The following is a 16,330-nucleotide window of genomic DNA, read 5'->3' on the forward strand; positions in this document are numbered from 1 at the left end:
AGCCGAGCGGCGGTGGCGTCAGAGGTAATCTTCCGCCTGTTGTGGATTCGTGAAGAAATGCTGCGATCCATGGTAGGTTACCTTCAGCTTTGCCGGGTACAACATGGCGTAGGGGATCTGCTGTGACTGCAGTTTCTTCTTGACTGCTGCAAATTTTCGTCTGGCGTCTTGCACCATTTGAGTAAAGTCTGGAAAGAAGGGCAATGTTGTGTTTTCGAATAGCACCTGCCTCTTTTTCCGAGCAAGGCGTAGTACTGTGTCTCTGTCAGGGTAGTTTAAGATGCGGACTATCACGGGGCGCGGTGTCACCACCGGAAGCGGGCGGGCAGCAAGAGATCTATGGGCTCTCTCGACTGTGAGATGTGCCGAGAATGTTTCCCTGCCAAAGAGCTCAACAGCCAGTTTCTCAATTAAGTCCTCCATGCGCCCTGTGTTCGTGGACTCCGCCAGGCCAAGAATTCAAACACTGTTTCTTCGGGAATGCCCCTTCAAGTCCTCATTTTTATCAGCAATTACCTTTAATAATTTTTCCATCTGCGACATTTGGGTTTTGTTCGACGTGGCACCGTCATCCAAATCAGACACTCTAGTCTCTGCCTCCTTGAGGCGTTGTTCACGCTGCCCCAGCTCGGTGACCACTGAGTCCATCCGAGCGTTCATCGTATCTATTTTGGCATCAATAGATGTGGGACTCTGCTGCATGCCAAGTAAGTGTTCTTCAGAGCACGACGTAGGGGGCTTGCGTGCTTCGAACGAGATTTTGGTTTGTTTGGTATCAGTGCGCTCCATGGCACCGGCAGACAGGGTGGTGGATGAAAATAAGTGATAGCGGGACCGTACCCAGATGCAAGACTCTCGGGCTCGATATAAGCAGGAGCTATAACCTCAGGCTGTTTGTGTGTGTGCGTGCCTACGACCTTTATGGGTGAGGGAGCGTCGCCGTGCAGCAGCAAAGATGCAAAGTAGGTGTCGGGTGGTTCAGGCCCTTCGTGGGAGGCCCCAAATTGCTGCTGGATGGTCCAGGAGGGACAGCTGCTTAACAGGGTATGGGTGATTCAGGCACTCCTCAGGCCCAGCGCCGCTGATTAAGCACTCTGTGCAGGCACTTCAAAATGGCCTCCGATACCAGGTGTCGCAGCTAGTGTTGGGCGAAATGCAGTACTTGCAATTACTGCGGTGCAAGCTGATGCGTGCCTCTTGAGTGTACACGCGGCAGCTTTTCACTTCTCCATGGGTTCCTCGGGTTCTGTGCTTCAATCGCTGCTGGCACAAGGCTGCGGGACAGAATGGCGGCGGTCACTATGCCATCCATGACAAGCAAATGGCGTTGCTCCAGGGATCGGTCCTCAATATCCAGCACACACCTGGTGTGCGTCGCGCTGTGCAATTCCGCTCTTCTCCCGACGTCGGCACCTCACCGCCCACTGCAGACGAGCCCCGCTGACAGTCTCCCGCAGCTTCTCGCAGCACAGCACATCCCGCTCCCAAACCATGGCACCAGCCCCAGAGGCTCCGACAGCGCCCCCAGCAAGTGCGTCCAAGCACCGATGCCTCTGGTGCTCTGACCCAGGGATTCACCCCGCAAGTCCGCTACTCACTGGCAGAAGGGCGGCGGAAGCAGGTCGGTATCATCTGCTACCTGGATCAACAACGTTGAGGCCCCCGCGGCTTAGGACTTTCCTGATGAGTGCCTCTGCGTCGCAGGCTCCAGAAAGAGACGGAGCAGTCCGCCCAGGGGTCAGCGAACGTGTTCACAGCCGCACTGCAGACTAGGCAACCAAAATCGGTATCTATGGATTCTGCATCGCTTCAGGAAGCTCGTGGTGAGGTCAGATACTGGCATTGGTGATGTAGGATGAGGTTATCGGATATTTTCCAGCTCAGCAGGGCCATTACTATTGTGCGCCACCTAGGGCCCCATCTGTCCATCTTATTGTAAGGCTAGGTCCTTGAGGAGGTTTCTAAGATATATGTCATGTGATTGATTGGGGTGCAGATATTGGTCAAGGTAAGGGGTCAGATGTTGATCTGAGATTTGATTTTAAGATAGCTTCCCTCCCTGTCACATGCCACTTGAGCCTCCTGTAAATTGAGATCCGCCTTCAGGAGAATAGTGACCCCTGTCATTCAAGATGTAGAAGATGCCCAGTTTTGAGTTGAGTATTTGAGATGTGCCACACGGTGCCACACGGTGTGGGTCTTAGCGTAAGAGGTGCGTTTCTTGCAGGAAGATGATATCTGGGTCTTGCAACAAGAGGTATCGTCAGACCTGACTGCGCTCGTTTGATGCATTGAGACCTTTTACGTCAAGCAAGAGAAATCTAACATGTGTTATGATTATTTTTGTGGGGCATTACAAAGAGTAGTGCGCCGATACTTGTCCGACCACAGGAGCCCCGCTGCCAGTAGGTGTAAGAATAGGAGAAAAGCTGCAATGTGTTTGATTCCTCATGTTTAGCAGCATGCAGTGTAACACGCCCTTCATGGTGAAGAAAGGTAGCATGAAAGAGTTAGAGTGACCATCAAACCCCAGGGCCCCAGAGCCACAATAGAAGGGAAAGGAAAGAGTAAACCAACAATACAAATACAATAAGGCCAACAGGGCAACATAGAGTCATTTAAGTCACGGAATGGTCTATAGGTCCATTCTGAGGAAGTCACTCCCCATGGGGACAGGTTGACTGGGGGGCGTGAAAGTCTTCTTTGCAAGTCCAAGCCTCTGGTCCCAGCAGCCAGCCATAGAACACAGGAGAAGGAAAGCCCTTTCTGAGACCTGAGAGAGTCAGTTCCATGCATGAGTCACTCTTGCAATGAGAGGCGAAGGCTGAGGAGAAGCAGTTTAGGCAAGGTTAATTCCTCGTAAAGGTTAGCACTGTCCTGTCAGGCACAGGTATCATGCATCATACATCTTTTGTCTGCATGTCGGAGCAAGGAGGCTCTCAGGGCAGGCCCCGGGGTAGCTAGAGCACTTTAGTGGGCTGCATCGGTAATCAAGGTGTATTTGGGAGGGGTGCCACAGAGGCCGGAGGAGAATGATTTGGAGATTGAGCGTCGTCCATGGAGCGCAAGTGCTGTATGAGGTCTTGTTTGGCCTGTAAGTTTGATTTTCCCCTGGCCTAGCGCTTGTGTCTTGAGCATGGTACACTTGTCCATTCTGGACGCCTAGAGTCTCTGGGCAGAGGATGGTGCAGGTTCGGGCTGGAGGGGCGAGAGTCCGTCGTGATGTGGAGCAGTTGCTGAGCCTCCTTCAGTGATCGAAGCAATCTGAGTTAGACTTTTCATGTAAAGATCAGGGCAAAGGGATGGTCCCATTGGTATTTAATGTTAAGTGACTGCTTTGAAGTCCATACAACGTCAAAGTGTCAGCGCGTAGAAGTCCTGGAAAATCTGAATGCGATGTCTGTTGTAGGTCAGCTTCGCCTTGTCCCTGGCAGCACATAGGATTGCCTCTTTCTCTGTATGGAGTGCATCTGGGTGAGAATGTAAGGCACGAAGTCCCGGCCAGTCAGCGGGGCAGCGACCCGGTGCGCTCTGTCTACAGCAGGTGGAGAGGCATTTTCATCTCCTCTAACTGCCTGGAGGAGGTCCGCCATTACATCATAATGTCCGACCCCTCTGCGCCCCTGGGGATCCCCCTAATGTGAAGTTGTTCCTCCTACTTCTATTTTCTCAACCTGCCTGCTTTATTTGAAGCTCTATATGTTGCTCCTCCAAGGTGTTCATCCTACGCCATAGGTCCTCCTCATCCTCCGTCCGTGAGTCCAGGGTAAGTTTAAGATGGTGGACACTGCCCCGGATTTCCACCAAATCGCACCTGAGATCGTGGAGTCAAGCTTTAAATTCTGACTTAAGTGAGCCAATCTATGCCTTTATTTCCTATAGAGAGTTGGTTATGAAGGTGTGCGTGAGAGGATTCAAAGCTGGTTCCCCAGGGTAAGGGGGCAGAGGTGGGTCTGGTGGGGCCGAAGTAGAGCAGCCTGATTTCAGTCTCATGGATGGGACAGTGACATCTCTAGAGGAAGCAGCAGGTGTCTCCTTTCTGGCTTTGGTGGGTTGTATGTTTCCCGGGGTTTCTCACCCCACAGAGACTCTGGAGAAGGGTGGCGAGGGCTGGTGCGGGCGATACCGCTCTATGATCGACGTTCAAGGGGATGATAGATCCAATGTCCCAAGGGACCAAGGGGCAGGGAGGGCCACCACTCCTCCAGAGTCACTCCCTTTCAGAAGCAAAATATCTTGGGGCAAAAGGAGGCAGTCCAGAGGTGGATCCTAGCGACACCCCAGAGATCAGAATGGGGAGCAAGGTGGGTGAGAGGTCCCACAGAGAGGTCCATGTCCGGGCCAAAAGATGAGCTGGTATGCTAAAAACAGCTCGAGAGGGAAGCCAAGCAGCCCGATCCTTTGGTTAATTGGGGGGAGCAGGAGATAGATCCAGATTTGTCTCTCCGGTATGTGTATTCAGGCTCTGGAGAGGCCGGTCTCTTCACTGTGGCCCAAGACCAAGGATTGATCCTCCAGCAGCATCCATAAGGAAAGGGGTGAGCCCTCAACGCCCGACAATGTGACCAATTGTGCCTCCCCTCTCTAGGAGGCTCTCACCCATCAGCCAAATCACTCGAATTTTGCCACAGAGTGCAGGATGGAGCCGAACACCAAGCCATCCCAAAATCAAGACGGCGCTACCACATTTACAGCAGGTGCAGAGGCCCGAAAGAAGCCAAAGCAGTCACCCTGAGGGGTGTATAACCCCGGGTAGGCTTGGTCCTCAACGACGGCTTGCAGGCCCAAGCAGCACACTTCCACACACGCCGGCACTGAAGGGGGTGGGAGAAATACCCACTGCCTGATAGCACAAAGGCGGAGTCTACACAGCCTGGCTGGGGCACGATATAGTTAGTGCAGAAATTTCAAATGGATGAGGCGTAACCTGTTGTTACCAGTCACTGCTTCCGTTTGGGAACAGCTGAGCTCCCACTGGTCATCAGGCAGAGTGATATTTAAGTCAGTATCCCACTCCTGCCTAGCACGTCTTTGTCCAGGAGACGGCGAAGTGCGTGAGTGTTGAGAAAGGAGAGATATGATGTGCTGAGGGTTATCTGCCTGTAATAGGGCATGCAGTGGTAGTAATGTATCTGGCTTATTTGGGAAATCGGGAGTATTGGCCTTCACACTCTGCGATAAGTGGGTGTACATGAATGTATCCATCGTCGTTGGTTCGCTGGCCTCAAAGAATTGCTCCTTGGTGCGGAATTGCAATCCCACATAAAGGTCCCCCCAAGTGCTGTATTTCAGTTTCTCAGCACCTTCCGGCAGACCCCCTCATAAGTGACTGGCAACAGCGGATTTCGGTGTGGGGCACCTTGGGAGAGTACAACACGGGTATCTCAAGCCTGTGGGCTAAGCGCTGCCATGCCATTATAGTGCAATCGACAGTGGACGGGTCTTTCTCGCGCTTCTTAACTGCTGTGAAGAGAAGAGATAGCACGCTGTGGGTGTTGGGGCCATATAGCCATCCTCCACTGCCAAGTGGGGTATAAAGGGTGGTGGGTGAAACCAGTACGTTCAAAATGCGCCTGTGCGCAGTAATAATGTAGCTCAAAATTAGGGACATCATACCCTCCCTGACGGTATGGCAAAGTAAATGTGGTCAGGCTCTGCCTCGCCTGCTTCCGACCGCATATAAGTCTCAAAAGCTGCGAGTTGAGCGTTATAAAAAAAAATGCTCCAGGGTGATAAGGTCTGTTTATGGAGAGATACAATAACTTATGTAATATGACCATTTTAAATAAAGAAATCCTCCCAGCCATGGAAAGCGGAAGGTGCAACCACTTCGTAATGGTCCATAGTTTAGTTGCAGAAGCGCATCTCGGTCCCTCGTGATACATATTCCCAAGTATTTTACCTCATCTGTTTCCCAGAACAGGGGATAATCTAGCTGGTGCTGGGGAGTATCATCAGTAAGAGGGAAGATTGCAGATTTAGACCCGTTGATTTGCACCCCAGAAATGGCACCACATTTAGTTATCTCTCAAAGTATAGGGTTCAAATTATCTTGGGGTTTATGTATATATAGTGTCATATCATCTGCGTATAGGGAGATGAGTAATTGCCTAGATGGGTAGATTAGCGCTCTATGATTATGATGCTGCCGAAGCTTAGCAGCTAAGGGCTTAATGGCTAGGGCAAATAGGATGGGAGACAGGGGACATCCCTGCAGTGTGGCCCTGGATACAGGGAAAGGAGAGGATTTAGTGCGATTCAGGAGTACTGAGGCCACCGGGCGAGTGTATAATAAGTAGATCCACTGAAGGAAGGCAGCAGGCATCCTCATATATACCAGAGTGCCCAGTAGGTCATCCCATTCTAGGGAATCAAAGGCCTTAGTAGCGTCAAGGGTCACAGCTTCGGTGAGCAATTTCGGGTCAATGTCTTGTAATACTGCGGCTAAGGTTCGAAGGTTTTGTGATGTGGCCCTACTTGGGATAAAGCCAGCCTGGTAGGGTAGTGCCAGGAATTGCATTAGTAAGTTGAAACGATTCGCTAAAACCTTAGCTAGTATCTTAGTATCGCAAGGAGGGAGAGTGGGTGATAGGAATCACAGCACTGCAAGGGTTTCCCCGGTTTCAATAGAGAAGTCGTAAGCGCCTCCCGGATCGTCATAGGCAGCCCTCCCTCCTCCAGCACTGTGTAGTATACCTCCCTCCATATATGGGCTAATATGGAGATGTATGTTTTATAGAATTCTATTGGCAGGCCGTTAGACCCCGGGGCCCGACCAGATTTCATCTGCATGATAGCTTCTGTTATTTCATCAAGTTCCAGATCCAGACCAAGAAATTTACGATGGGTGTCCCCTAACCAGGTAAGGGCAGTATCCTCCAAGTAGTCGGGCAGGTCAAGAGAAGTACCTCCATGGGAAGAGTAGAGGGCACTATAGTAGCCTCTAAGCGTACGTAACTGGTCAGGGAGATTTCTATGCACATTACACTGTGTATCTTGCAATTCCATCACATAGTTGCAAAACTTGGGTGGTCTGACCGCAGTAGCTAAGGCCTTCCCCGGGCGATCCCCCTCATCATGAATCCTCACTATATGGTGTTACCCCTGAAATTTGCACTCTCTATCAGCCATTTCCTCACATTCCGTAATTTTACTGCGCATGGTGGCTCTGAAGTCATTCTCGTAGGGATTTGTGCCCAGCTCCTTTCCAATTGTTTGAGTTCTTTCTCTAATGTGGACAAGCTTTTGCGCAGCGACTTAAGTATACCCCCACCCTTAGATATGCACCAGCCTCTTATTGTGACTTTAAATGCTTCCCAAACAGTTGTGATACTGGGGATAGAGTCTAGTTTGCGGTAAAAAAAAATCTCTTATATCCTGTTCTAACTCAGTTCTGAACACCGCATCTTGAAGGTGCAGCGGATTGAGGCACCAGCTATTATATGGGGAGTGATTGAGGGGTGCTCATAATTCAGCAACGACCGGGGAATGGTCAGAGTGTGTGCGAGCTAAATGAGTAAACCGTCCCAACCAGTGTGCCATACCCTTGGATACGAATAAATAGTCTAGTCTAGCCCAGGATGAGTGAAATGCCGAAAAATGCGTACCTTCTCACTGTGCGGTGTGCACATGTCTCTAAGAGTTGTCTTCAACAATATCGAGCAGCGTTCTCTGGGTGGTCGTGTAATGTGCTGGGGAGTCACGGGATCTATCCATACAGGGGCACAGAGCTGTATTAAAATCCCCACCCCAGATAATGTAGGTGGAGCCTATCCCCTGGATTATGCTCCATAAATGAAGAAGGGCCTGTGAGTTATCAGTATTGGGTCCATGGTAATTAGCAAAGGTCACATCGTGAGAGTGAAGTCTGCCCCAAAGGAGGCAGAATCTGCCTTCTGCATCAGCTTCCGGCCCGCTGGAAATGAATGCAACCCCTTTCTTAATCAGTATAGCCACTCCTCGGGAATATGTAGAATATGTTGCAAAGCTGCGGTGTGAGGCCCATCTCGAGGCGAACTGGGGAGCAGTGCCCTGGCTTAAGTGTGTCTACTGCAGCGGAGCTATCGTAATGTGGTGCCTATCAAGGTACCCTAGAATCTGTTGCTTCTTCCTAGGATTATTTAAACCTCGTATATTCCACGATGCTGCAATAATGTTATTTTGGCTTCGCGTGTCGTCAATCATTGTACCATGTGCAGTATGTAGCATAAGCCCATGCGGTGACATTACCAGTGGACTGGACAACCTGTAACATAAACGAAGACAAATGCCCTCCCTCCCCCCACACCGGCTCCCCCAACTTGCCGGGTACAGTATCCTTCCCCTCCCAATACCCCAACACTGAGGGATTCTTTACATTCCCCATAAACCGTAGCTTCTGGGGGTTTGCGCTCTCGGGAACACGCTAGGGGCTCACGACCTGCCCACTTCACGACCCACCCACTACACTGCCCGTAGGCGAGCAGTTGCAGCAAGACGGAGGCAAGCTGCCGAGCCAAACATCACACCAAAGAGAAAACAATGTCAATACATCACCAACGTAGTTCGGTGCGCCCTTTGTAAAGCAGTAGCGAGAGTTCCAACAAATGCCATTGTCCATAATACAGTTCAGCTGGGGTCAAACCCAAGCGACAGGGACCTGCAATCTCTCGTTTCTGATTCAGTAGTAGCCGAGCGGCGGTGGCGTCAGAGGTAATCTTCCGCCTGTTGTGGATTCGTGAAGAAATGCTGCGATCCATGGTAGGTTACCTTCAGCTTTGCCGGGTACAACATGGCGTAGGGGATCTGCTGTGACTGCAGTTTCTTCTTGACTGCTGCAAATTTTCGTCTGGCGTCTTGCACCATTTGAGTAAAGTCTGGAAAGAAGGGCAATGTTGTGTTTTCGAATAGCACCTGCCTCTTTTTCCGAGCAAGGCGTAGTACTGTGTCTCTGTCAGGGTAGTTTAAGATGCGGACTATCACGGGGCGCGGTGTCACCACCGGAAGCGGGCGGGCAGCAAGAGATCTATGGGCTCTCTCGACTGTGAGATGTGCCGAGAATGTTTCCCTGCCAAAGAGCTCAACAGCCAGTTTCTCAATTAAGTCCTCCATGCGCCCTGTGTTCGTGGACTCCGCCAGGCCAAGAATTCAAACACTGTTTCTTCGGGAATGCCCCTCCAAGTCCTCATTTTTATCAGCAATTACCTTTAATAATTTTTCCATCTGCGACATTTGGGTTTTGTTCGACGTGGCACCGTCATCCAAATCAGACACTCTAGTCTCTGCCTCCTTGAGGCGTTGTTCACGCTGCCCCAGCTCGGTGACCACTGAGTCCATCCGAGCGTTCATCGTATCTATTTTGGCATCAATAGATGTGGGACTCTGCTGCATGCCAAGTAAGTGTTCTTCAGAGCACGACGTAGGGGGCTTGCGTGCTTCGAACGAGATTTTGGTTTGTTTGGTATCAGTGCGCTCCATGGCACCGGCAGACAGGGTGGTGGATGAAAATAAGTGATAGCGGGACCGTACCCAGATGCAAGACTCTCGGGCTTGATATAAGCAGGAGCTATAACCTCAGGCTGTTTGTGTGTGTGCGTGCCTACGACCTTTATGGGTGAGGGAGCGTCGCCGTGCAGCAGCAAAGATGCAAAGTAGGTGTCGGGTGGTTCAGGCCCTTCGTGGGAGGCCCCAAATTGCTGCTGGATGGTCCAGGAGGGACAGCTGCTTAACAGGGTATGGGTGATTCAGGCACTCCTCAGGCCCAGCGCCGCTGATTAAGCACTCTGTGCAGGCACTTCAAAATGGCCTCCGATACCAGGTGTCGCAGCTAGTGTTGGGCGAAATGCAGTACTTGCAATTACTGCGGTGCAAGCTGATGCGTGCCTCTTGAGTGTACACGCGGCAGCTTTTCACTTCTCCATGGGTTCCTCGGGTTCTGTGCTTCAATCGCTGCTGGCACAAGGCTGCGGGACAGAATGGCGGCGGTCACTATGCCATCCATGACAAGCAAATGGCGTTGCTCCAGGGATCGGTCCTCAATATCCAGCACACACCTGGTGTGCGTCGCGCTGTGCAATTCCGCTCTTCTCCCGACGTCGGCACCTCACCGCCCACTGCAGACGAGCCCCGCTGACAGTCTCCCGCAGCTTCTCGCAGCACAGCACATCCCGCTCCCAAACCATGGCACCAGCCCCAGAGGCTCCGACAGCGCCCCCAGCAAGTGCGTCCAAGCACCGATGCCTCTGGTGCTCTGACCCAGGGATTCACCCCGCAAGTCCGCTACTCACTGGCAGAAGGGCGGCGGAAGCAGGTCGGTATCATCTGCTACCTGGATCAACAACGTTGAGGCCCCCGCGGCTTAGGACTTTCCTGATGAGTGCCTCTGCGTCGCAGGCTCCAGAAAGAGACGGAGCAGTCCGCCCAGGGGTCAGCGAACGTGTTCACAGCCGCACTGCAGACTAGGCAACCAAAATCGGTATCTATGGATTCTGCATCGCTTCAGGAAGCTCGTGGTGAGGTCAGATACTGGCATTGGTGATGTAGGATGAGGTTATCGGATATTTTCCAGCTCAGCAGGGCCATTACTATTGTGCGCCACCTAGGGCCCCATCTGTCCATCTTATTGTAAGGCTAGGTCCTTGAGGAGGTTTCTAAGATATATGTCATGTGATTGATTGGGGTGCAGATATTGGTCAAGGTAAGGGGTCAGATGTTGATCTGAGATTTGATTTTAAGATAGCTTCCCTCCCTGTCACATGCCACTTGAGCCTCCTGTAAATTGAGATCCGCCTTCAGGAGAATAGTGACCCCTGTCATTCAAGATGTAGAAGATGCCCAGTTTTGAGTTGAGTATTTGAGATGTGCCACACGGTGCCACACGGTGTGGGTCTTAGCGTAAGAGGTGCGTTTCTTGCAGGAAGATGATATCTGGGTCTTGCAACAAGAGGTATCGTCAGACCTGACTGCGCTCGTTTGATGCATTGAGACCTTTTACGTCAAGCAAGAGAAATCTAACATGTGTTATGATTATTTTTGTGGGGCATTACAAAGAGTAGTGCGCCGATACTTGTCCGACCACAGGAGCCCCGCTGCCAGTAGGTGTAAGAATAGGAGAAAAGCTGCAATGTGTTTGATTCCTCATGTTTAGCAGCATGCAGTGTAACACGCCCTTCATGGTGAAGAAAGGTAGCATGAAAGAGTTAGAGTGACCATCAAACCCCAGGGCCCCAGAGCCACAATAGAAGGGAAAGGAAAGAGTAAACCAACAATACAAATACAATAAGGCCAACAGGGCAACATAGAGTCATTTAAGTCACGGAATGGTCTATAGGTCCATTCTGAGGAAGTCACTCCCCATGGGGACAGGTTGACTGGGGGGCGTGAAAGTCTTCTTTGCAAGTCCAAGCCTCTGGTCCCAGCAGCCAGCCATAGAACACAGGAGAAGGAAAGCCCTTTCTGAGACCTGAGAGAGTCAGTTCCATGCATGAGTCACTCTTGCAATGAGAGGCGAAGGCTGAGGAGAAGCAGTTTAGGCAAGGTTAATTCCTCGTAAAGGTTAGCACTGTCCTGTCAGGCACAGGTATCATGCATCATACATCTTTTGTCTGCATGTCGGAGCAAGGAGGCTCTCAGGGCAGGCCCCGGGGTAGCTAGAGCACTTTAGTGGGCTGCATCGGTAATCAAGGTGTATTTGGGAGGGGTGCCACAGAGGCCGGAGGAGAATGATTTGGAGATTGAGCGTCGTCCATGGAGCGCAAGTGCTGTATGAGGTCTTGTTTGGCCTGTAAGTTTGATTTTCCCCTGGCCTAGCGCTTGTGTCTTGAGCATGGTACACTTGTCCATTCTGGACGCCTAGAGTCTCTGGGCAGAGGATGGTGCAGGTTCGGGCTGGAGGGGCGAGAGTCCGTCGTGATGTGGAGCAGTTGCTGAGCCTCCTTCAGTGATCGAAGCAATCTGAGTTAGACTTTTCATGTAAAGATCAGGGCAAAGGGATGGTCCCATTGGTATTTAATGTTAAGTGACTGCTTTGAAGTCCATACAACGTCAAAGTGTCAGCGCGTAGAAGTCCTGGAAAATCTGAATGCGATGTCTGTTGTAGGTCAGCTTCGCCTTGTCCCTGGCAGCACATAGGATTGCCTCTTTCTCTGTATGGAGTGCATCTGGGTGAGAATGTAAGGCACGAAGTCCCGGCCAGTCAGCGGGGCAGCGACCCGGTGCGCTCTGTCTACAGCAGGTGGAGAGGCATTTTCATCTCCTCTAACTGCCTGGAGGAGGTCCGCCATTACATCATAATGTCCGACCCCTCTGCGCCCCTGGGGATCCCCCTAATGTGAAGTTGTTCCTCCTACTTCTATTTTCTCAACCTGCCTGCTTTATTTGAAGCTCTATATGTTGCTCCTCCAAGGTGTTCATCCTACGCCATAGGTCCTCCTCATCCTCCGTCCGTGAGTCCAGGGTAAGTTTAAGATGGTGGACACTGCCCCGGATTTCCACCAAATCGCACCTGAGATCGTGGAGTCAAGCTTTAAATTCTGACTTAAGTGAGCCAATCTATGCCTTTATTTCCTATAGAGAGTTGGTTATGAAGGTGTGCGTGAGAGGATTCAAAGCTGGTTCCCCAGGGTAAGGGGGCAGAGGTGGGTCTGGTGGGGCCGAAGTAGAGCAGCCTGATTTCAGTCTCATGGATGGGACAGTGACATCTCTAGAGGAAGCAGCAGGTGTCTCCTTTCTGGCTTTGGTGGGTTGTATGTTTCCCGGGGTTTCTCACCCCACAGAGACTCTGGAGAAGGGTGGCGAGGGCTGGTGCGGGCGATACCGCTCTATGATCGACGTTCAAGGGGATGATAGATCCAATGTCCCAAGGGACCAAGGGGCAGGGAGGGCCACCACTCCTCCAGAGTCACTCCCTTTCAGAAGCAAAATATCTTGGGGCAAAAGGAGGCAGTCCAGAGGTGGATCCTAGCGACACCCCAGAGATCAGAATGGGGAGCAAGGTGGGTGAGAGGTCCCACAGAGAGGTCCATGTCCGGGCCAAAAGATGAGCTGGTATGCTAAAAACAGCTCGAGAGGGAAGCCAAGCAGCCCGATCCTTTGGTTAATTGGGGGGAGCAGGAGATAGATCCAGATTTGTCTCTCCGGTATGTGTATTCAGGCTCTGGAGAGGCCGGTCTCTTCACTGTGGCCCAAGACCAAGGATTGATCCTCCAGCAGCATCCATAAGGAAAGGGGTGAGCCCTCAACGCCCGACAATGTGACCAATTGTGCCTCCCCTCTCTAGGAGGCTCTCACCCATCAGCCAAATCACTCGAATTTTGCCACAGAGTGCAGGATGGAGCCGAACACCAAGCCATCCCAAAATCAAGACGGCGCTACCACATTTACAGCAGGTGCAGAGGCCCGAAAGAAGCCAAAGCAGTCAACCTGAGGGGTGTATAACCCCGGGTAGGCTTGGTCCTCAACGACGGCTTGCAGGCCCAAGCAGCACACTTCCACACACGCCGGCACTGAAGGGGGTGGGAGAAATACCCACTGCCTGATAGCACAGCTGATCACCCCCTGCTCCACAGGGCTGAAGCCGCAGTCAGGTGCGGGTATCTGTGCCAATGAAGGTTCTCGCTTTAGAGTCAGTCCCACCTGATCATAATAGCAGCCTCAGATGCAGACCAGGTGGACCACCGGCAGGCTCCACCCAGGTCGCACCACTCCTTGATACAGGCACGCTCAGGGGATGAGTAGACTTGCCGGTGCTTCCCCACTGCGCTCAGTTAGGCCTGGGCACCCTAAGGGAAGCTGGAGTACAGGCCTCTCTCCAGGCCCTACGCAGGTTAGCAACAGGGGGTCCAATGCAAAGTCCTCTGGGGCCCGTCCACTTCTTGATATCCCGCCTGGGTTGGAAGGCGAGGCACCAAGCACTTGAGAGGGCAGGCAGCTGAGACCACCATCAGGCAATAGGACCCCAAGATGGCGCTGTCAGTTCCAGTTAGGCGGGCTGTATCTGCACCCTGTGAAGGCAGCCATGAGAGCCTTGCCCAAGCCCAGGCAGGCATCACAGACCCTGCATAGGGCCCAGAGCACGTCAGGGATCAGCCCCCAGCCCTCAGGGACTCTCCGCCTCTGCTTCGCCTGAGCCCAAGATAGCGAGCCCCACTGTCTCTGATCCTCGGGTCTTGATATTTAAGTTGGGTGACTCGCCCCAGGGGGTCCTAAGCACTTGCAAAGGACAGCAGGTGACAAGCGGCAGGCAGGAGCAGGATTTGACACCAACTGCCGGGTCCCAATGCCAACAGATAAGTACGGGCCAGATGCGGAAGAGCGGAGACACCGTCAGGCGCGTCCTACTCCTTCGGCAGCCGGCCACACCCTGCTCTAATTTTTTAGGTTGGTCTATTACTTATCATCCATGTTGGTACTCTGAAATGCTTAACACATATTCGTCAAGTAAATCCTGACTGCTCTGTGCCAACCTACCAGCACTTAGCTAGGGATTTATTAGTGTGAATCCAAAGGACTTATTTAGGGTAATTTGGTGGTATTGCATAGCAAAGCCTAGCCAACCTCACTGCATAATACTTCAATTTACTTCCGGTAGTAACTGGCAGAATAATTACTGCTATTTCTTCTAACAGAATGAATACATTGTGTTAAAGCAAAAAATCTTACCTCCCCTTCCAGAGGATCATAAAATCTTTGTAATAGTTGAATCGTGGTACTTTTTCCACAGCCACTGGCACCAACAAGAGCAGTGGTCTTTCCAGGTTCAACAATTAGGTTCAAACCGTTAAGAATCTGAAAATGTAATTTAGATATCAACCCTAACTGAAATATTACAGCAAAACATTAAGTGATAAAATGGCTAAAGCCTATCTATAAGGCCGAACAATTGCCAAATTAACATGAACATATTGCGGTATGGCCGGTACAGATTGTAAAAAAGCATATTTAATGTCTACAATATAGTGTAAGTATTTTTGAAATGTGTATCCTCATTTCATCTACATCACATTATCCCCACTGCCTCAGGTGCAGGCCTCAATGAGTGCATGCCAGCATTGCTGAAGGGATTATTTCATATTTTAAAAGACATTATTCAGTTTACACTATATTTGTCCATTTCTGGTGGTTTGGAAAGTGGTCCCATAACTTTGGAAGCCATTTGTGTTTCTACAAATACTTGAGCAGGCAAATATTGCAGAGAAACTGATGTATAAAGATCTGCTATTTGTCCATATATTTACCTCTACTTCTCCCATAAATTACTGTATTTTTCCACAACACATGATGGTTCTGAATTTTGTATAAATTGCAAGGGGAGAGCAGAATAGCACCTTATGTAGTAAGATGCGGCACTGTTCTGCACTCTCCCTGCGCTGCCGCACTTTTGTCTGCCGTGGCCAAACACATAATAATAATAATAATAATAATACGGCATTTTATAGAGCGCGAACAGCTACCTCACACGGAGGTGTCCCGGCGCTAGAAGAACAGGCATGACCTCAAGGAGCAGAATTAAGCGCCTAGCGCGGTTGGGTGAAGAGCCAGGTCTTCAGCATCTGCTTAAAGCAGGACTCGGAGGGGGCCTGCTGAAGCGCTGGGGGCAGGGTGTTCCATAGTGCCGCCACATTGGCCGAGAAAGATCGTCCTCCCAGCCGAGCCCTTTTTGCTCGGGGAACTGCAAGCTGAACGCGGCAGTTAGAGCGGAGAGAACGGGCCTGGATATATCTCGGCAACCGAGCTTTCAAGTACTTAGGGCAGGTGCCATACAGAGTTCTAAAGGCCAACGTGAGTGCCTTAAAATTGATTCTGCTGCTTACTGGTAACCAATGAAGTGAAAGAAGGTGCGGAGAAGGTGCATACTCTCTTGTGCTACAGATTAAGGTTATTTGCACTTTGAAGGAGCAGTGGTTTTATACAGGAAGGGGTCCCTTTTTAATCCTGTCAGGATTTCAAGAAGATATTCCTGGCATGTGTGTATGGATGGCCTACATTGGAACACTCCACCACAAGTGCAGGCACATCCATATCTGCAGGAGTAAATCCAGCTCACGTAGTGGGAAGTGTGAGTTCTAATGCATGGTAGTTTGGGAATGGCATAGAAAAGCGCATTTGTGGGCATTTCATTCTCCTCTCCATCTCTTTTTTAAACTGGATATACTCAGAGAGCCTCGGTAAGTCACCTTTCAGGATGGAAAGGAGAATATGGTGGGAGTGCAGGGAGAATAGCTTTTCACGATGGAGTAAAATGATTTTCCAGTGGAGAATAAAAATACGTTTGCACAGAAGGCTCAATTTCCTCTAGTGGAGCACTCCAGTATGGAAAACTACACACATGTGTAAAAGAAACCGTTGGAAATTG

At 50.9% G+C, this 16,330-nt stretch overlaps 1 protein-coding gene across 2 annotated transcripts in view; it reads right to left on the bottom strand.

The window, feature by feature from the left end:
- Window positions 1–16,330, bottom strand: part of LOC144784686 (ATP-dependent translocase ABCB1-like) — a 1,804,387-nt gene that overhangs the window by 1,165,211 nt on the left and 622,846 nt on the right. For both annotated transcript variants that reach the window (XM_078663637.1, XM_078663636.1), the window contains exon 12: window positions 14,638–14,763. In XM_078663637.1, coding sequence (XP_078519763.1) covers window positions 14,638–14,763 — 126 coding nt within the window. The remainder of the gene's footprint in view (window positions 1–14,637; window positions 14,764–16,330) is intronic.

Source organism: Lissotriton helveticus, chromosome 10, assembly GCF_964261635.1.
Source record: "Lissotriton helveticus chromosome 10, aLisHel1.1, whole genome shotgun sequence".
Classification (NCBI taxonomy): domain Eukaryota; kingdom Metazoa; phylum Chordata; class Amphibia; order Caudata; family Salamandridae; genus Lissotriton; species Lissotriton helveticus.